At 43.0% G+C, this 21,819-nt stretch overlaps 1 protein-coding gene across 3 annotated transcripts; it reads left to right on the top strand.

Moving 5' to 3' along the window:
* Positions 1–2,668: 2,668 nt before the first annotated feature.
* On the top strand, positions 2,669–19,964 carry EIF4G2 (eukaryotic translation initiation factor 4 gamma 2). 3 transcript variants are annotated; one of them, XM_084631150.1, is made up of 22 exons: positions 2,669–2,854; positions 4,991–5,097; positions 5,367–5,432; positions 5,953–6,078; positions 6,877–6,979; positions 8,080–8,211; positions 8,308–8,374; positions 8,465–8,616; positions 8,994–9,104; positions 10,003–10,086; positions 10,196–10,294; positions 10,486–10,627; positions 10,729–10,889; positions 11,431–11,544; positions 12,421–12,546; positions 12,791–12,895; positions 12,982–13,197; positions 13,859–14,117; positions 17,369–17,573; positions 18,111–18,322; positions 18,645–18,766; positions 19,139–19,964. In XM_084631150.1, the coding sequence occupies exons 1-22, from the start codon at positions 2,684–2,686 to the stop codon at positions 19,202–19,204; spliced, it is 2,946 nt and encodes a 981-aa protein (XP_084487276.1). In that variant the 5' UTR covers positions 2,669–2,683; the 3' UTR covers positions 19,205–19,964. The 3 variants fall into 3 exon arrangements, with proteins under 3 accessions (XP_084487276.1, XP_084487277.1, XP_084487278.1); XM_084631152.1 differs by lacking the exon at positions 2,669–2,854 and adding an exon at positions 3,325–3,357; XM_084631151.1 differs by lacking the exon at positions 11,431–11,544.
* The last annotated feature ends 1,855 nt before the right edge of the window (positions 19,965–21,819 follow it).

Raw genomic sequence — 21,819 nt, 5'->3', positions numbered from 1 at the left:
CATGGGCTTGCCCGAGCCACCCCTGGCTGCCAGCCAGCTGAGTCATCCCTGGCCACCGGGGGCCTGTGGGCTGGCCCAAGTTGCCCCTGGCCACCAGCAGGCTTGGGGACCAGGCAGGCCAAAGCACTGGCCCAACCCTCAGGCTGGCTTGCGCTGCTCAGGGCTGCCAGCCAGACAAGCCTTGAGCTCCAGGCTGCCAGCCCAAGTTCAGCCCCTGCCGGCTTTGGGGGAGCAAGGGCGGGACCTTGGAGCAAAGCATAGGCGAGGCCATGGCCTGGGTTAGGCGAGGCCATGGCCTGGGTTAGGAGAGGCTTAGCCTCCCCGACCTATTGTACCTGCCACTGATGGTGCACATCCTCACCAAGAGCACTTGCATGACTGAAGTGGGGCATTGTGGGACACTGACAGCAGTGCAGAGCTCATAGTGGAGTAACCCACCCTCCCCAGAGTGACAGCCTGAGCTGTGAGCCAAGCAGGGCTCAATTTCACTGCTGGAAACCTACCAGCAGTGAAATTGACATTCGTGTCAGTTTCACAGCTTCCTCCTGCTAAGAGCAGCAGCCTGGGGCTCACAGCTGGAGCCATGAAACTGACAAGAATGACAACCAACAGCAGATCTAAGTAAGGCAGAGTCTATGCAGCCACTACACTACGCTGCCTTAATCACACTGAAATAAGCACTATACCTCTTGCAGAGGTGGAGTTATGTCAGTGTAGCAGGCCACTTGCTTTGGCAGAAGCAGCATTCTGGTGTAGACATTGACATGATTAGGTTGAGGTAAGCTGCCTTACATTCACTTACCTCTGTAGGGTAGACTAAGCCTTAGAAAATGATATTGTTATGGCACACATCATGAGGTGGTGCTGTTACAGTCTTCCAAGTTCGCCTTCTAGTGTGCAAGCAAATGTTTAGCTTTGGTATAGCACACGTTGTTGTTGTTGTTGGTAGTTAGTTAGTTTGGGGTTATGCAAGTTCTGCATGGAAGTCAGTGGTCAAGGAAGAAATGGCTGTGTGAGCTGTGGGAGAGTTTGCTCTCTGCCTTGTCTCTGTTAGAGTTGTTCTCTGGGAACCAGGCCTTGAAGTTGGGCTATTATTCCTGGGGAAAAAAAGATTACCCTTAATGTCATCTAACCACCACTTTTCTAAAACAAGTGTATTGTGTATCCACTAGGTAGAGTACAGGAGTATACTCAGTCAATGCTGGGCACTGACCTGCAAAGCCCTTGGCCTCGACCTCTGCTACCATTTGCCAGATTGTTGAGACTAATATCAGAAAAAGGAGCAACACTATTGCTAAGCAGAGTTTACCATGCTTCACAACTTTTAACATGGTCATAGCTGTAGATGACAGTTTAGGGCTCTGTTCTTTACTTTGTGATTAGAGTATGCTCCCTCCATGATCAGGCTGCATATATAAAATATTTATTTAATCTTTAAATCTTTATAACATGCACTTTGGAACAATTCAGTAGGTAGAACTCTCCTATTACCCCCCAACTAAGACTCTCCCATAACCATCCTCATATCTACTCAAACCTGTCACTTTATTTTTGCCACCACCCTCTGAAAAGTGAGGAAAAAACAACAGTTTGAGAGAACAGCCATATTTTGAAGCATATCCTGCAAGCTGAACAATCACGGTTCTGGGCAAAAGCCTGTGACTAGATTTCCCCCAGTGTGCAGTCTGGGACTAGCATGGGCCCGCTGTGCACCCCGACTCTTCCCCCCTGCTGCTTGCTGGGAGCTGATCCAAAAAAAAAGGAAGCAATAAGATGCAACAAGCCAAAAACTAGCTAATAAGCAATTCACAAGCTAATTAAGCAAAAAACAAGCCCCATTTCTGGGTGTGGGTTTTTTTGTTTTTTGTTTTGTTTTGTTTTTTTTGAGAGTTTGGCATGTCTGATAATGATGGTTTACTGTTGACAAGACTGTACTCTAAAATAATGTGCAAAAACATATCAATTAAGAGGAGGAAAGAACTGTGATTTATACTCTAAGGAAAATCTTTCATCTGCCTAATAGCTGCATTGTGAAATGTGCATGTGCTCTCAGTCATAGCAGCAGCAAAGGTCCTTCCATGGCAAAGCATCCCACTGTGCTACCATAGCTACAACCATGTTCAAGAACGATTGTTAAACATTATAAACCATGCAAGTCAGAACCGGCCTCACGAATCATCCTCAACCATCAGTCAGGTCCATGATGCCATGCAATGGACTGAACAGCTCTACCAGCTGAACCCCTCTACTGCACCCTAGGTGGCCTCTAAGGAGCGAATGCAACCCTAGAATTGGATGCAGGGGACTAGACCCCTGCAGCCACCATGGCAAGGTCCTTCATGCAGCTGTTTTCAGGCTCAGATCACAATGTATAACCGTGTAGTGTGTAGTAACGATATGTGGGGTGTGTACGTGTGTTTTCAACCTGGTCAGAGAGACTGAGTAGTAGTATACAGTAGTAGGTAAAACGTCCCCTCCCCTTGCTCGCTGTGAGCCAGGCAGCCCGATGTAATGCACGGGGACAGCTCCTTCGCCCTCCTGAAGCAGGAGCCTGCCTGATGGGAGAAACATAAGAACAAACAGCAAAGAAGAGAGACAGGCAGGCAGCCCCCATTGAATGGGTGCGCCGCTTGCGCAACCGCCCCCTTTACACCCAGTCAGCTACGCATTCCCGTTGGCGTAAATGCCTTCGCGCATACCGGTGCTGCACTGCGGAGGTGCTGCTCCTCAACCAAGCTTTCCTTGCTCGCTCCTCCCCCATCTTTGCTCTATCCCCGCCCCCTTCCTCTGTCGTGATTGGCGGGCGTGGGCGGAGTCTCCGGCGGCGATTGGCCGTTGGTGTGCTGAGGCGGAGGTAGGTTGCGCGCAGGGTAATAAAGTTAGTGGGGCTGTCTCAGTGCGCGTTAGAAGCGGCCGCGAGTTGGATCTCTATGGAGGTGGTTGACGGAAGCTTTTGGCTGCTCCTGCTTGGGTGACTCGGAGGCTCGTCCTGCGTCGCACGCTCTCCCCCCCCCACCCCGCTCCCCGGCTCCCTTTTTCCCCCTCCCTTCTCTCGTCTCCTCCCCCCCCCCCGCCCTTGGTAGCTGCCGAGATCCGGTGAAGCTGACGAGGCCCCAGGGAAGGTGAGGAAGCCGGTGCCGGCGGACAGCGTTGGGGGGTGGTGGTGGTGGTGGTGGGTGGGGGGGTACTGTTGTCTAAAATGGCCGCCGCTAAAATGGCCGCCATCTTCTTTTCGCTTCCCCCTCTTTCTCCACTACAAAATGGCGGCTCCGGCCGCCGGGACCGGCTTCTCCCTGACCGGTGAGCGAAGGGCAGAGACTCGCAGCCCGTCCGGCTAGGATGAGAAGCCGTGGGGAGGTACCGGCTGCGGTGCGGCTGGGTGGGGGGGGAGCGGCGCGGGGAGCCGGTTACCGGCTCTGCCCTTGGAAGGGCGCCTCAGCCCGCTCGCGGCGGCGGGGTAAAGGGGCGGCGGAGGACTGATTTCTCCGGAGAAGGCAGTGTGGCGTCCGCGTAACCTGGGAGAAGGTGCCTGCTCCCGCCTACACCGGGGTGCAGGATGGGGGGTCCTGATCTGCCCCGGGGAGGGGCGAGTCCTTGACCCCCCGACTTGCCCGAGAGGGGGATGCGCCTTGGGGACCGTGGTCGCTCCCATAGGATCCCCTCGCTCCGCAGGAGCTTCACTTCCCGCCCCGTTTTGCGCTTCTCCCCGCCCTTTCGGGTGCCTCCCTGCGCCGGCGAAGGGGGAAGCGCTTTGTCTGGGCGGCGAGGCCCTCGCGGGCTGCGCGTAGTTCTGGGGGGGGCCGTCGCCCTGCAGAGGGCGGGCTGGGGCCTTCCTGCTTCCCTCGCCGAGAACAAAGAGCCGGCCGGGCCTGCTGCGCCTAGGAACGGGCGGCGCCCGGAGGCGGGGGCCAGGGGGGCGCTCGGGGCTCCGTGCGGCAGGGAGGGGGGGAAGTGCCTGTGTCCTGCGGGGGCGTCGCTGCTGCCGCCTGCGTTTCCCGCAGCCCTTTTGTTCGGCTGCAGCCCCCTCTTGTTCCCTTCCCTTGCCCCCAGCCCTGAGCAGCCAGGGCAGGATTAGAAGGTGTATTGCTCACGCGGAAAGGATCCCTAAAGAGTAGGAGGTAGCGCTTACCTGCCAAACCTGCATAGGAGGGAGGGGGACTTCCTCAGGGGGAAACACCTTTCATGCGCTCATTCTCCAGTGACGAGAACTATACTAGGCTCCATCATGCTTTATCTCGTCACTTAATTTTTTAAAATGGCTGAGCCAGTAGAAAAGGTTGTGGAAGGAAAATTTTGAAACATGGAATTGTTCAGGTGCTCGATCTTTTCTTTTCAGAGCAGACTACCTCCATGATGATTACTGCTCTGATTTTTCTTTTAAAGGCCACCCACATTTCCAGGCATGCTCAAACTATCTCCATCTTTGGATCTTAACCATTTGTGGGGTGAGGCAAACGGGGTTTAAAGCAGTTCTGTAGTTAAATGACTATCACATGGATTAGATATTCATGTGATCTTAAATAGGTCTGGATTAAACCCTTTATGATCTGGCACATCTGTTCACACTACGGTTTTTAGGATGCATTCCTGTTAAATTTGATATTACTGCATGGCTGTTCCTGCCAAACTTAACAATAGTACAAATAAATCTTAAATTAAGTAACCTGTAAGAAAAAGGTGCCTCTCGGACAAGAATTGAGACCGTATTTTTGGCCACAAAAGAAATGATTATGGTCGCATAATCGAGTTTTCTGAGAATGTGCCTACATTGCTTTATGTTGCTGATGTCATCAAGTGTTGCACATAAGTGAAGGAATAAACTGACTTTCAAGCTGTATTTAAGCTCTGGGGGAGTGCTTTTTAATAAAAGCCCTTGGTTAACACAAACCACATTATTTGAGTTTAATAGATGTCATCCTGCTGAAGAAAAGAACTCTGATATGAGCACAAGCGAATAATTGTAATATGATCTCTTGATTTATCGTTCTAGGTTTTTTTCCCCCCACCCTGTCAATTTATTATTCTTTTGAAGATTCTTCGTTGTCAAGCCGCCAAAGTGGAGAGTGCGATTGCAGAAGGGGGTGCTTCTCGTTTCAGGTAGGTTTTTTCCCCTCAATGACAGACTATTGTAAAATAACTCAAAAGCAAAATGTCTGGCAATATATACGTTGAACTGTCTCTCTGAGAATTTTAAGTTCGTTTCATATGCTAAGTGACAGATTAATTGTATCACTTTTAACTTCTGTTTGTGAAGGATGTATAGCTAAACTTTCAAATAAAATATACAAAAATCGTGTAGCTAGTCCTGAGCTAGAGAGAGTACTTTTGAAAAGCCTTGAATAAAGATATTTTCTTCTCTGAAACAGTGCTTCTTCAGGCGGAGGAGGTAGTAGGGGTGCACCTCAGCACTATCCCAAGACTGCCAGCAACAGGTATGTCATATTGCCATGGTGGTAAAAACATATACAGCCATAAATAAGGAGTCTGCATGCATGCAGCAATTATTGATCTCAAACCTGTAGACTTCTCTAAGACACCATGTGATTATACTTTTTGTCAGTTTTTGTTAGCTTGCTAACAGATAACACTGACAAATCTTATTCCAGTTTTGTATACAAGAGAAAAAGACATTTACGTTTTTAGTTAGACTGGCCAACTGTAGGCAATTACTAACTTATTAGTGCTAATATGATCAGATTTCATTTAACTGAAGTGAAGTAAAGGGGGTATGGAGAGGAGTTGTTGGGGATCCTAGAGAATACCCAATCCTGCAAAAGAAGTATGTGGGTCTCCATACTGTCCCCATAGGCTAAGGGCGCACCTATTGCACAACCAGTTGCAGGTTCATATCCTAAATCTAAGGTGACATTCAATGCTTCTGCTGCTTGTGACAATATTTGAGCAAAATCGTTTTTTCTCAGTTTACTTATTTATATTTTTCAATAAATATAGCGAGTTCCTGGGGAAAACCCCAGGGCAAAACGCTCAGAAATGGATTCCTTCACGAAGCACTAGACGAGATGACGACTCCGCAAATGACAAAGAACGACATGATGCAATCTTCAGGAAAGTAAGAGGGTAAGTTGGTCTGTTATTTTTAAGGTTAATATCAGTTGGCAAAATGGAGTACTAAAAATTACCTTTTTCCCCCATATTGTCTTACCAACCTGTAGTATAAGTACTTTTATACCAGTAGTTTTCAACTTGTGGTCTTCAGACCCCAAGGGGTCTGCAGACTACATCCAAGATTTCCAAAGGGGTCCACGCTTAAAAGTTGTGGGGTTTTTTGTTGTTTTTGGGGGGAGGGGTCCACAAATGTCTTATATGGTTAAAATTGAAATCCATAGCCCCTAATGGAAGGGTTAGAAGGAGGGGCAAATACATGTGCATAAACTTATGAGAGAGTATTCCTGAAGCTGGTTAGAAATTCCTGAGTAGCTGTCTTCTGTAAGGGATTGGTGGAGCAGGAGCAGTAGAAAATATGAATTGTCTGCCCTGTATCATGTAAAAAAAACTTTAAGGGGGGGGATTAAGACTGCTGTATTCTCTTTGCTACTGAGTGTATTTTTCATGTGCCCTAAAACCTACTCTAGTTGACAAACACACAAAGTAAATTCTGCATTTTCCACAGTATGCATCCAATGAAGCGAACTGCAGCTCACGAAAGTTTATGCTCAAATAAATTGGTTAGTCTCTAAGGTGCCACAAGTACTCCTTTTCTTTTTACAAAGTAAATTGCTCTTGTCAGAAGTGAAAACTGGAAGAAAACCAGGAGAACTCGAATCTTAACCCCAGCTCACGTAGATTAAACTGTATGGACTATGTGAACATTTTACAAACATAACTGATTCCTCTTAACTTTTTTTTTTCCTCTAGCATACTAAATAAACTTACTCCTGAAAAGTTTGACAAGCTATGCCTTGAGCTCCTCAATGTGGGTGTAGAGTCTAAGCTCATTCTAAAAGGGATCATACTGCTGGTAAGTCAGGTGTATTTTTAAGTGCTTATTAATTTAGTATTCAATAAGAATAAGTGATTGTACTAAAACTTAAGTTTTTGCTTAAAGGATGATTGATCTTGGTTAAAGTCTCAGAATTGTTCCTGATATATAAAATAGGGATAAATAGATGACGGAATATTGCCCAAAACTTAATTTTATTACATATTGGGGGCTGTAGCTCACGAAAGCTCATGCTCAAATAAATTGGTTAGTCTCTAAGGTGCCACAAGTACTCCTTTTCTTTTAACTGGAAGAGAAGCAGCAGTCTAACTAATGAGCAATTTAATGTTTATGCATATATTAAAACAACGTTTCCTGGTAAAGTTTTCTACAGTAGTACAGGATGTGAAGATTTCTTTTAATCTGAAGCAGGCTTTTATTAGCCACAAATGCTTCTGATATTTCTATAGGTGGTCTTGGGACTCTGTTACACTTTGAGTGCCAAGTGATAGTGTAGCCTTTTTTTTTTTTTTTTTTTTAAACATTGCTACTAGTAGTAGTTATACTGTGCAAAATAATTTGTACTGTGCTACCCATCTTTGTGCTCTGTGTAAATTACTTCAGTATAGTCAGGTGAACTAAAGTGGGGCTGGCAGGGACTTTGAGAGATAATCTAGTCCACAGACACACACCATGCTGTGACTCCCCCTGGTGCAGAGGCAGAACCAAATACACTCATTCACATGAAATAAAAGATGTGTGAGCTCAGGCACAACTACTGTCTAAATCCCATAGCAATGTTGTAAGGCTGTAATAGATTCTGAGGTGGTTGGATGGGAGGGAGGAGGGTATTTTTTAACATTGGAATACCAGTGTGTTGAAGGTTACACAAGATACTCAAGTTCTCAAAGGCTATAAGAGGTTAGGAAATACCAGGAGTCCATCTGGAACAATAGCCAAATATAAGAGTGACTCTTGTAACTGTATGACTGGGTACTTTGCCCCCAAATAGACAGTTTTAAAAAGTCCCCTGTTAGTGTCCTGTTGACGATATTCACTACTTAATCCTGAAAGAGTATCTTAAAGTTTGAATTAAAATCTAATCAATTACGGTACTAGAAACATACTATTTTCTTTAGATTGTAGACAAAGCCCTCGAAGAGCCGAAGTATAGCTCCCTGTATGCTCAACTATGTCTGCGGCTGGCAGAAGATGCACCCAACTTTGATGGCCCATCAGCAGAGTGTCATCCAGGACAGAAGCAAAGCACAGTGAGTGTCTTATTCCTCTCTCTCATTGAAAATCTAAACTTTTTGCTTGTGTGGTTAATTGCATTGGTCTGAAACCTAATTATATCTTGTTTGTAGACATTCAGACGCCTCCTAATTTCTAAACTTCAAGATGAATTTGAAAACCGCACCAGAAATGTTGATAGTAAGATTAAAGCTAGTCTATATTAAATCTAGATTTTATATTTTATGTATATTTGTAAAGTATTGTTGACACACTTCTCTTTTCGTCCAGTCTATGATAAGCGTGATGGTCCCCTCCTCCCGGAGGAGGAGGAACAGAGAGCTATTGCCAAGATCAAGATGCTGGGGAACATCAAATTCATTGGAGAACTTGGCAAGCTTGATCTTATTCATGAATCTATCCTTCATAAGTGCATCAAAACAGTAAGTGTCAGGACTTCCTAAACTTGGTGTGTAACAACTTGGTAAAATAGTTCTTTACAGCTAACATTCAAGTGTGAAAAAATAAGAAGTGTGTATGTAGGAAAATTTGAATAGTTAATGACCGTGCAAAATACTTTGGGGATTTTTTGTTTTTTTTTTTTCAAGGGGGGCAACTTTCAGTGCAGTATATAGCTTTATCGAACAGATAGAGTTCTCATCTTGGAGAATTCTCATAGATTTTAATTTGGTCCAGATATTTTGCAGAATCAGGTTCTACATAGAGAGAGGGGAGAGCATTCTGTATTTTGAATTAACCTCATAACTGTCTGCAGAAAGATCCCCCTCTTAATGGAAATAATCCCTCTTTAATGTTTTAGCTTTTGGAAAAGAAGAAGAGAGTCCAACTCAAGGATATGGGGGAGGATTTGGAGTGCCTCTGTCAGATAATGAGGACAGTGGGACCTAGACTAGACCATGCAAAAGCCAAGGTATGTCTTTCTTTCAAACTGGAGTACTAACAGTGATTTTTTTTTTTTTTAAATTTTTGGACCCAGGTGTAATATGTTGCAATCCACTTTGAATTAGTGTTTCAGACTGAGTTCTACTATACCAAAACCTTTAAAAACTGGCTGGAAAGAACTAGATTTGGACTAAGTTCTTTATATTCAGGGAGTTCATCTACATTAATTGTGTTGCCTTTTCATCACTTCATAATTGGTGTGAACTCTGTATACTTAGTGCAGACTTGTCCTCTTTTTTTTTTTTTTCCTCTCTAAACAGAAAGTTGGAACCTTTGTGTTTAAATCTGTGAAGGATTCATATTTTGATTGTATTTTTTATTTGAGATGGCTTCTTTCTGGAGAGGGGGAAAAAGGCAGAAATAAGTTGCTTGTTCACAATTTTCACTCTAGAAAGTCGGGGAATTATGTATTTGAATATTTTCTATCGGAGGGGTGGGGAATGATGTAGATCTGTATACTAAACACAAGCAACTAGTTACATGATGTTTCTTCTATATGTTTATGGCCTATAACTTTCCTACCCCATGTCTCTTAAGGTTGACTTGTCTTACCTTCATAGGTATTTTTAGTAGCTGGTCACTGTCAGAATGTTTATAAAGCTAAGTAGTGTTGACTTTTGCCTCAGAATGACTTGGGCAGAAGATAGTCTAGTGATTCAGCTACAGTCCAGTCCAAACCATTCCCTTAAAGGAATGGAAACAGAAGGGGAGGACAACAGCCTGTTTCTCTTTACCATTTTTAGATCATTTGAACACTGCCACATTTAAAATGTAACTTGTAATACTGACCCTGAAAAGAGAGACTATTGAGGGGGAAACTGAAACTTTAAACAACTAAGCTAAACTTGGCCTCTTTCTCCTCTTAGTCCTTAATGGATCAGTACTTTGCCCGTATGCGCTCCTTGATGTTAAGTAAGGAATTGCCAGCAAGGATTCGTTTCCTGCTGCAGGTAAGAGTGCCAGTCACTTAACAGTTTGTCCTGTGAGGTTTCTTGCCTTCTTTGTCTCTTCTCCTCTTTTCTCCCCCCCTCCCATTAAGTGTTTGCTTTTTTCCTTTAGGATACTGTGGAGTTGCGAGAACACAACTGGGTTCCTCGCAAAGCTTTTCTTGACAATGGACCAAAGACTATCAATCAAATCCGTCAAGATGCAGTAAAAGTAAGTATTCCGTGTACATTTGCACCAAATGTAATGATGTATTTATTGGTTATCTGTGGCATGTTTGCATGCAGATTCCTGGACTCTGACTAAACTCTTAATCCTAGAATCTGAATAGACTGCAAATACCTATTCTGGACTTGCAGAACTATCTATATGAATTGACTAAGCTTCTAAATCTGTCTTTGAAGGATCTGGGAGTCTTTATTCCTGCTCCTATGGCTCAAGGGATGAGAAGCGACTTTTTTCTGGAGGGACCGTTTATGCCACCCAGGATGAAACTTGACAGGGACCCACTTGGAGGGCTTGCTGATATGTTTGGACAAATGCCAGGTAAACGGAAATCCTGAAGCTGCTGTGGCAGCGGCAGCATTCTCTTGAACGTCAGGTGTGTACATGACTGTCTATGTTCTCATTCACCTTCCTATGTACAGGTAGTGGAATTGGTACTGGTCCAGGAGTTATTCAGGATAGATTTTCACCAACCATGGGACGTCATCGTTCAAATCAACTTTTCAATGGCCATGGGGGACACCTCATGCCTCCTGCTCAATCCCAGTTTGGAGATCTAGGCAAATCTTTTTTGAAAAATCAGGTAAGGAAGACTTTTGGTGGTTAGGTATATCTGGAATCTCTTTAGATTGAGACAGATGTGCAGGCTTCCAGATGGATGATGGTCATCTGTGGTGTATAAGGTTCTTACAGCTGGTAGGAGAATAAGCACTTCTTGCACACTGCGTCGTTTCTCCCCCGGCTCCCCTCTCCATCCCCCCCAGCCCCACCCCCAAAAAAAAAGAGAGAAAAGAGACTGATGCAAGGGAGACTTCTTTCTTTATTGCCAGGGAAGGTGCACATTTTAATGACTTCGAGTCAGAAGTGTGTAATGTGTCGATTTTTTTTCTTTTAAATCCATGGCCCTGGTTTTAGGGATAGAATACACTACTTTTTTTTTCCCCTCTTTCTTCCTTCCCTGGCAAATATTTTCTATTGAACTTCTAGTTCCTTTGGTACTACTACCATATTTTGTGCACCCCCGTCATCTGCACTTCTTTTCTCTCTATCTCTCTCTCTCCCTCTCTCTTCCTCTCTCTCTCTCTCTCTCTCTCTCTCTCTCTCTCTCTCTCTCTCTGAAATAGGGGCAAAGCCAGCTCTACCATAACCAGAATCAGGGACTGTTATCCCAGCAACAAGGACAGTCGAAGGATATGCCACCTCGGTTTTCTAAGAAAGGACAGCTTAATGCAGATGAGGTATATACCTACATTACTTGCAGCATTCTTAATATATTGCCCAATGATTATAGCAAGACGCGTTATTACGAGGACTAATGCTGGACCTCTGCTTCTTATCTCCTCCTCTTTTCTTCTTTGTCCCTTCTCCACTTTCACTTTAACACTCATTACCCTTGGGTGTCCAGCGTCCTGTGAGCAAGATTATGAGATATGAGGGCAATTTCTCAGGATTTTTCTTTCATAAAGCAAGGCCAATACCTCTGGCCTTTCATATAAAGGAGCTCTTCATCTGGTCACAATACAGACTCTCTTTAAAGGTCTGCTTTGGGGAGTGGTTGGCCATGATAAAATGACTGAAATGTTAATCTGAAAACTGATATGCATGTACAATAATACAAAGTTTACTCTGCATTTGACACAGTCACTGAGATGTCAACTTGCATATTTTTCCTTTAAATCTTGGCTTACCTAATAGCCATGCCTCTGTTTCCAAACCAGATCACTTTGGGTCTATATTGCAGTTATCAAAATACCAAAGCAAGGCTGAAACTAGCAATATTGTGTCTTTGATATTGTAAATCAAGACTTAAATACACAGGCACCTTATATTAACACATCTTGTTTCAAATTGGGACTTTTATCCTTCGTTCATTCTGTTGTTGGGTGTTGAAGTACACACTTGGCCTACTCCTGATTAGTTTTACTAGTGTAAATTCTGAAATCCCATTCAATACACTAGTGTAAAACTGGCATGAGATCAAGATCAGGCCTACAAAAATAAATTTGTCCTGAGTCACTACACTACATTAGCAGGGCTTGTGTGATATTCTGTTTATTTAATGACTTGCCAAGGAACTTTAGCAGTTTGATGGGCTAGGATTTGTCGTCTTACAGATAAGCCTGAGACCTGCTCAATCTTTTCTAATGAATAAGAACCAAGTGCCAAAGCTTCAGCCCCAAATAACTATGATTCCTCCCAGTGCACAACCACCACGCACTCAGACACCACCTTTGGGACAGGTAAATATCCTAATTTGATAAGTAACTATTGTTTAGCTCTGTATAAATATGTATGCAATTTAAGTGCTGACAACTATAAAGTAGCTCTTGCACATGCATCAGGATAAATCACAATCGTATATAAAAACAATGAAATGAATACAGGCTTTTCTTCTGGCTGTACTTCCAGCAAAAGATTATTTGAATAAATGTAACCAAATAAGTAATTTCTGAAACTGGCCTAACTTTATCACTTATTTTCAAGCCTCCTCAGCTTGGTCTCAAAACAAATCCACCACTTATTCAAGAGAAGCCTGCAAAGATCAGTAAAAAGCCACCACCTTCTAAGGAAGAATTGCTTAAACTCACTGTAAGTTAATGTTGTACTCTGCTCCAAACAGGAGACATGGCTGCTGCAAGAAATCAGTGGAGTTCAGATATTCATTTCTATTTCAGGAAGCTGTTGTGACTGACTATCTGAACAATGGAAATGCAAATGATGCTATCAATGGTGTGAGAGAAATGAGGGCTCCAAAGCCCTTCCTACCTGAGATGTTGAGCAAAATTATCATTCAATCCCTAGACCGATCAGATGAAGATAAAGAGAAAGCAAGTGCTTTGATCAGCTTACTCAAACAGGAAGGAATAGCCACTAGTGACAACTTCATGCAGGTACTCTGTGTTGTAGCTTTGGAGTTCTTTTTGAGTTAAAGGTTCTGTTTTTGATGCTTAGCTTCAAAAAGGTAGTCTGCTTAAAAACTGTAAGTGATTTGAATGCTGACCTTGCAAGTCCCTCTCCCAACTGTTGTGGCTTTACAACTATGTTCCTATTTCAAATGTGACAGTTTCAATGACTGTTTCCAAGATCTACAAATGAAAATGGTGAAACTGACTAGATGGTTTTCCAGTTTCTTATTTGATAGAATTCTACTTCTTTTTTTCTGTAATATCCTATAGTACAGGGGTTCTCAAACTGGGAGTCATAATTCCTCATGTCGCGAGGTGTTTGTATGGGGATTGTGAGCTATCAGCTCTGCGGGGCAGACATTTCCCAGCCCCCATTAATTTAAGTCTTTCTTCCGTCCCCCCTCCCCTCCCGTATAAGGGGGTCACACTCCAGAGGTTTGCTGTGTGAAAGGGGTCACAATACAGAAAATTTGAAAACTGCTATAGTAAATTATAGGTACTACTCCAAATAATAGACACAGTTTTCACTGGATGTATAGTTAGTGTCCTTTAGACAGAATAGACCTTGTGTGTAAGGTTCTTTCATCTTGTAGTTCCCTAGACTAATCATGTTGTTGACAATTTTAATATTCTTCCCTTTTTCTAGGCATTCCTGAATGTATTGGACCAGTGTCCCAAACTGGAGGTAGACATCCCTTTGGTGAAATCCTACTTAGCACAGTTTGCAGCCCGTGCCATTATTTCAGAACTGGTGAGCATTTCAGAACTGGCTCAACCACTGGAGAGTGGCACCCATTTCCCCCTGTTCTTGCTTTGTCTTCAGCAGTTAGCTAAGTTACAAGACCGTGAATGGCTAACTGAACTCTTCCAACAAAGCAAAGTCAACATGCAGAAGATGTTGCCAGGTAAGCAATCAAAAATACTTGTGACACGATATTAATCATTTTATCTTGCAACTTCTGTAAAGTGCACGAAAATGCCATGAAACGTTCTTGGAGGGGGATAAGGTATTTTAATAAATAACTTTGTCATATAGCAGAATTTCTTGTATTGATCAGGTTTTTTCTACCCCACTGATTTATTTGATGTCGTATCAATGCTATTCTTCAAGTTGTCTATATGGATGCCTGAGATGAGGATGTGTGCCTGCCATTGCATTCTTAATTGGAGTTTGTTTGGTTTTGTTGGCTAGTAGTGCCATCAAGTTCATAAGTGGGAGCTGACAGACATGCTATTTTGAAAGATCAGCCTTATCAGGGGCCTTCCCCAGGTAGATCTTTTTGCCATGCCTTCCAACTTAAAATGCCAGTTTTCTCAGAGCAGAGTGTGAAAGATACACAGTTGTGACTCCCTGGAAGATGGTCTTCTGGCACATTGGTCCCTTATATGCCTTCCCTCCAATTTCACTGATCCATAAAGCCCTGCTCAAAGAGAAAGCCATGATCGCTTTCATAACCACAGTGTGGCCAAGATGAATGTGGTTCCTGACCCATCTGGTCTGCTTCTGTACCTTCTTGTAATGACTGATCTTCTGGCTCTGTAGTAGGGCTCCATAACCTGCCCCAGTTTATCATCCAGCTTCTCAGGCCTAGAGCAGGAATGTTCTTCTGAAGTTCAGTTGGTTCTGTGTGTGTAGATGCCAGGGGAGAATCGGTAGAAGATACATAATGTTGAGTGTACCAGATCTAGAAGTACTTCTGCTCTTGCAAGTCCTTTTAAATAGTAGGAAATCTTATCTTCAGCTTTTGTACTAATCCTGAAATTGATGGGCTTGTTCCTGAGCTCTGTCAAGGTTCATTTATCTGCCATTATAGCTTTCCATCTGCCACTCAGAAAAACCCCTTATCTTTGCATATCCTGCAGCAAGATTCCTTAAGGGCTTCCTTAATCTGTTCCTTCCAGTGTAGGACCACAACTTACCCTGGAACTTCAGCTTAATGCTTAACACAGTAAGAGGATCTCCCTTCAAACACAGGACAACCTGCTGACTGCTTCATCCATTCTTCAACACTTCGTTCCTTGTGGCAGTCGCCTAAGCCAGAAGGGATGGGGAGCTGGAAGCCTTCATGGCTGACCCACCATATGCTGTGTTTTCTGGTCAAAAGTTACGTTACAGGCCTACCACACTTGTTCCATGAAGTGTCACTGGACTGCCACATCCATCAGGACATTCATTTGTCTTCCCTAGACAAGTGGAACTTAGATAAGGTTCAGAGACCAGTCTTCATACGTTGGATATAAAATGGGCCCTGGGTTTCTGTCCTTACCAAAGTAAGTCCTTCAAAGGGCTTTCCCTAGACTCTGCCCTTTGGAGGGGTCACTCAGTCTCCTCTCAGACTGAAATGATTGTGGCGGTGCATTTTGCTTTCTGGGATGAACCCCCTCAAGTCACTGCTTACTCCATGAGAGCTCATCTAATTCCATTGCCCTCCTTAAGAAGGTGCCCATCAAGGACACTTGCAAGTCAGTCACCTGATACTCCCTTAATACATATTCATAGCATTATGCCTTATTCCATGCCTTCAGAGCAGACACAGCCTTTGAAGCTGGTCTATACTCTCTATGGGATCCCCCTCCTAAACACCCTCCTCCACATTAAAGAATTGCTTGGGACTTTTATGTAGTACACCCTGTGACAGGGCCGGGCCAGATGGCTATAGGAGAGTAATAGAAGGTAGATATATTAGCCCCAGGCTAAGTAGGTCCCTTTCCCTGGGTAAGGTAACAGGGAAGGTTCCAGAACCATCAGGAACCTTCTGGAGACTATTAAGACAGGCTGATTAGAACACCTGCAGCCAATCAAGAAGCTGCTAGAATCAATTAAGGCAGGCTAATCGGGGCACCTGGGTTTTAAAAAGGAGCTCACTTCAGTTTGTGGTGTGCATGTGAGGAGCTGGGAGCAAGAGGCGCTAGGAGCTGAGAGTGAGAACACGGACTGTAGGAGGATTGAGGTGTACAAGCATTATCAGACACCAGGAGGAAGGTCCTATGGTGAGGATAAAGAAGGCGTTGGGAGGAGGCCATGGGGAAGTAGCCCAGGGAGTTGTAGCTGTCGCACAGCTGTTCCAGGAGGCACTCTAGGCAGCTTCATTCCACAGGGCCCTGGGCTGGAACCCAGAGTAAAGGGCAGGCCTGGGTTCCCCCCCAAATCCTCCCCAACTCCTGGTCAGACACAGGAGGACTCGACCTGGACTGTGAATTCAGGAAACACAGCCAAGCTGAGGGCTGCCGTGAAGCTCCAAGGCGAGCAAATCCGCCAATAAGCACAAGACCCACCAAGGTAGAGTGGGAGCTTTGTCACAACTCGTAGGGACAATAACTCCAAGGAGAGGTTACTTAACTTAGATCCATAGACTTTAAGGCCAGAAGGGACCATCATGATCCTGTAATCCAGTGGTTCTCAAACTTTTGAATTGGTGACCCCTTTCACACAGCAAGACGCTGAGTGCGAGACACACACACCCCAAAAAAACACAACGCTACTATAAATGCTGGAGACAGTCTGGTTTGAGGGTGAAGGCTGACAGCTCATGACTCTTCTTTTTTATTTTTTTTTCTTCCTCCTCCTCCTTCTCCACCCACGCACACTCACCGCAACCCCCAGTTTGAGAACCCGTCCTCTAATCTGCCTTGCACATTACAGGCCACAGAACATTGACCACCCACTCCTTTTTAATAGACCTGTAACATCTAGCTATGTTACTGAAGTTCTCAAATCATGATTTTTAAAGACATGAAGTTACAGAGAATCCACCGTTTACACTAGTTTAAACCTACTCCTATAGTAATTGGCATTCTTCCTGATGTCTTAGCCCTATGTGTTTTTTGCCATTACCTCCCTTCCCATTTGCTTTGGAGTCTTACTGTGCTGTGAGATTCTGAAGGAACTGGAGTGTCCTAGTTTGCTCCTCATACCAGAGCACAAGGAGGCATACAGTGCAGGTGCAGACCCATAGGCACTATTAGTAGAAAAATCTTCTAGTCTGTATGGGCATGTGTACATCCTTGCCTGGAGCACCCATTGTGGCAAAACATCATGAACTCAGTTACTGTGCAATTGTAAGTAACCTCTCCTTTTCAGCTAAGCTGGTTTGGTCCATCGTTTAACTTCAAAAGTTGTCTTAGTTATTCAGAATTTTCATTCAATTTGTCTTAGAAATTGATCAGAATAAGGATCGTATGCTGGAGATCTTGGAAGGGAAAGGACTGAGTTTCTTGTTCCCACTTCTGAAACTGGAGAAGGAACTGTTGAAGCAAATAAAGTTGGATCCATCCCCTCAAGCCATCTATAAATGGATTAAAGACAACATTTCACCCAAACTTCATGTAGATAAGGGATTTGTGAATATTTTGATGACCAGGTGAGCTGATAGGTTTGCTCTGAATTAATGTCATACTTGTTAGTAGTTCAAACATGGACTTGTGCTCACTAATGTCTTATGAAATATCCACATAGCAGGAATAAAGTGTACCCTGCAGAAGAAGGATATAGAGACAAGATCTTACACAAGTAGGGGGTTCATAACAGCTTGTTTTTAATACTGTTTAAAGCACTCCAGAAGGAAAGAATGCTCTAAAGAGCAAATCCTGACCTTGTCCTCAAATCCTTCAGTGCCCTAACAGCAGAGTCCAAGGAAATAGATTAGGATTCCTTGCATCTGAAGATGAACAGGCCCACAAATAACTTGTTTGTCTACTCATTGAGTACTTTCCCAGATAGGACCTTGTTGGTCTTCGGGTTTAATGTGAGTTTTAAGCAGTTGAAAGTGGAAAATATTGATAGTGAATTTAACTAACTGACAAAAGTGCTTGTTTGTACAGCTACTTCAATGATGTGAAAGTAATTCACTAGTCTTCTATGAAAACATTTTGAAATTGTATCTAACTTTTATTTCCAGTTTCTTGCAGTATATTTCAAGTGAAGTAAGCCCGCCTAATGACGAACCAGATTCTTCATCTGCTCCTTCTAAAGAGCAGTTAGAACAGGAAAAACAACTGCTTCTTTCCTTCAAGCCAGTAATGCAGAAGTTTCTTCATGACCATGTTGATCTACAAGTGAGTGCTCTGTATGCACTTCAGGTGCACTGCTACAACAACAACTTTCCAAAAGGTATGGATAATGTATTTACATATTTCCCTCAAATACAGTAGCAAATTGGCAAAGTATGAATCCAGTGCCATCCATGTTATGAAGTGTTTAGTAAACCTGTCTGTCAAAGGGCAGTCTATAATAATTGCAGCCTCTGCTACTTTTATAACTAGGATGTGCTTAAAGTTTACCACCTGGGTGCAACAGTATACTTACCTAAATGAAACTTCATTTAATGTGCAATTGTCAGCCTTGTGTAGAGCTTTCTACAGCTGGGGAAACTGCTTCTGAGGAAAGCAATATGCCTAATATTGCATTGGTTTACCTGGCCTGTTTTTTATAGGCATGTTACTGCGCTTTTTTGTTCATTTCTACGACATGGAAATTATTGAAGAGGAAGCCTTTTTGGCATGGAAAGAGGATATTACTCAAGAGTTTCCAGGGAAGGGCAAAGCTTTATTCCAGGTAAAACTGTATAATGGAGCAGAAATTGTAAAAATCTTTTTTCAGTATATATCTGCCTACGTCCATTGTGCTGATGAGATCAGGGAAGCCTATTGTAAAAATATTAAGTACTTGGCTTAATTTAGAAATGCTCTTATGTGGCATTTATTTGGGCTGGGGAAGGGAATCTGAGGCAGGATAAAGGAGCACTGCCCCCCACTGTACTCTACACAGTAAAGGGACAAAGGTCCATGACCTGTATGCTAGCCAAAGGAAATGCTTTCTATGCTAGTATTTTAGGGGAAAGCCACCTGAATGAGATGTAGAAATTTGTAGGGTGCGCGCGCACAGTCTGCTCGTTATGCTTCTGAAATTGCATTGATATGATTGCAGGTAAACCAGTGGCTAACCTGGCTGGAAACTGCTGAAGAAGAAGAATCTGAAGAAGAAGCTGACTAAAGAACCAGCCAAAGCCTTAAATTTGTGCAAACACTGTTGCTATGATGTAACTGCATTTGACCTAACCACTGCGAAAATTCATTCCGCTGTAATGTTTCACAATATTTAAAGCAGAAGCGTGTCAATAGGATATTTTTCTGCATAAGGTTTTTGTAGTATGTCTTAATCATAGTCTACCATGAAATATTTTAGAGTATCTTTAATGTTTAGATAACAGTGTATTAGCAGCATGCAATAATTACATCATAAGTTCTCAAGCAGAAGCAGTCTATTGCAAGGGTTTTCTTTGCTGCCAGTTATTATAGGCTGTTAAGTTAGAAAACTGAATAGCAACACTGAATACTGTAGAAATGCACTTTGCTCAGTGTAATACTTGAGTCGTTGCAATATTTGATTATCCATTTGGTTGTTACAGAGAATCCTTAACTGTAATCGATGGTTGTTGCCGTAATAGTATATTGCCTGTAATTCTACCTCTAGTAATGGGCTTTATGTGCTAGATTTTAATATCCTTGAGCCTGGGCAAGTGCACAAGTCTTTTTAAAAGAAACATGGTTTACTTGCACAAAAACTGATCAGTTTGGAAAGGTGGTTAAATGCCCTTGGAAGTGGTTTTTGTGGGTGTGAAACATAAAATAGTGAGAAATTGAATTGGTCCCTCTTATTATAGTATTGAAATTAAGTCTACTTAATTTATCAAGACATGTTCATGCCCTGATTTTATATACTTGTATCTATCAATAAACATTGTGATACTTGACTTGTTTCTGAATGTCTCCCGGTAGAAGAGCTTTGACTGTCAAAGGTTAATTGGATTCCTTAAAAACATTTCATCCAAATGGAGTGAAGTTAAAGTATAGAGGTGGTAATATACTGATGAGGTAGAGCTGAGGCCTTGCTAAATGATGGAAGTTGCACTATTAGAAGTTAAATTTGTGTGTTTAAATCAACTTTTTTTAACAGTGTCTACAAGGGAGTTTGAGTGACTGTCTAAACATTATTCCCAATTGATTTAAGTTAAACTGCAAAATGTCACCCTTACATTATGTCTACTGATGGGTTAGGGCCAGTTTAACTTTCAGATTGCACTGGTTTTTACTAAGTGTTAATTTCATAATATGTAGACACTGTTAAATGGATTTTTTTAAAAGATGAGATACAAGGGAGTGGGGGAGTGAAGAAATTCTAATCACAGAGCAAGTTTTATTCATTCCTGAGATCTGGGTGACTGCATTTTGTAGGGGTGTGGTTGCTTGTACCTTCCTGTGAAGTGTCTCATACTGGTTACACATGAGGACTAGATGAACCACTGCCCTGACCCAGCATGACAATGGTGTGTTCCACAAGCAATTTAAAACTTAGGATTTCCTCACCTGAAGGACAAGCTATTGCTTTCTACTAGAACAGAGAAATCGTATTGATAAGCTTGCAAACACACTTTTTATAGAACTCTTTTAATGAAACGTTGATGGACGGAGAAGTTTATATAAGCACTAAATTGCTACATTTTCTGGTAGATGAGAACTTAAGGAAAGCAAGATATAATGGACTAAAAGTGTTCAAGACTGCTGTCTAAATGTCACTGCTACTGAATTAGGTTGCTCAGACATAGCTCATCCCATGAGTAGGTATATTTTTAGGTTGGTACACAGGGTGCAGTTCTCACAAGGGTTAGAAGCATGCTCAGTGTATCCTTTTAAATGGGGGGTGGAGGGTGGCTGGCTTCAAGTAGTGCAACATAGTCTGCAAGCTGGTATTGAAAATAGCTCTTGCCAGAGTATGTGTGTTTCACCATACATAAATCCTTAATTCTTTTTACCTTTGTCTAGCAACTAAAGCAACATAATATAGGTTAGATACAGGGCAAGTGGAGGTGCCAGGACACATTGTTGTATGGATAATGAGCAGTACACAGGGATAACATTTTAACTTGTGTAAAGCTTAATCAGTAAAATCTTTTAACTATACGCCTTTATTGAGGCCTTCTCCAAATATAGCTATTTACTCCCCATCCTAGCAGTCAGAGCAGAAAGTGAGCAACATCAACTGTAGTTTCCTCTTCAATTGGCTACAACCTTGAGCTGCTTAATGATATTAAACTATCACTGCAGGCTCAAAATCTACTAAATGTTTTCAACAGTTGCACATCTCATTACTAGTTTGTCCCGAGTGAAATGTATATGATCTGCTTTACCAGTATTTGTTTTAATGGTGAAAGTGCACTTACAGACAGAATCAACTTATACTTCAGTCAGGTTTACTATAAGCTTGCTGTTCTGAGGGTATGTGTACACTACGAAATTGTCATTTATAGAAGTTGGTTTTGTAGAAAGCATTTTTATACAGACAATTTTGTGTGTGTCCCCCACACAAATACTCTAAGTGCATGGAGTCGGTGGAGGGTGTCCATAGTGCCAAGGCAACTGTCGACTTACGGAGTGTTGCACTGAGGGTAGCTGTTCTGCCGTCTCCGCCGCCCATTTGAATTCTGGGTAGAAATCCCAGAGCCTGATGGGACTAAAACATAGTTGCGGGTGGTTCTGGGTACATATCGTCAGGCCCCCCTTCCCTCCCTCCTGTGAAAAAGCAAGGGCAGATAATCGTTTTCTGCCTTT

Source organism: Lepidochelys olivacea (genome assembly GCF_965140295.1).
Source record: "Lepidochelys olivacea isolate rLepOli2 genome assembly, chromosome: 6".
In the NCBI taxonomy this organism is placed as follows: Eukaryota; Metazoa; Chordata; order Testudines; family Cheloniidae; genus Lepidochelys; species Lepidochelys olivacea.
This window is presented reverse-complemented; position numbering and strand designations above follow the sequence as displayed.

Bases quoted from the DNA above. Each gene is read 5' to 3' on its own strand.
- EIF4G2 (XM_084631150.1), top strand. From the start codon at position 2,684: ATGCCTTCGCGCATACCGGTGCTGCACTGCGGAGGTGCTGCTCCTCAA. The intron at 6,980-8,079 runs GTAAGTCAGGTG...TATTTTCTTTAG, and splicing joins TAAAAGGGATCATACTGCTG to ATTGTAGACAAAGCCCTCGA. The intron at 13,198-13,858 runs GTACTCTGTGTT...CCCTTTTTCTAG, and splicing joins CTAGTGACAACTTCATGCAG to GCATTCCTGAATGTATTGGA.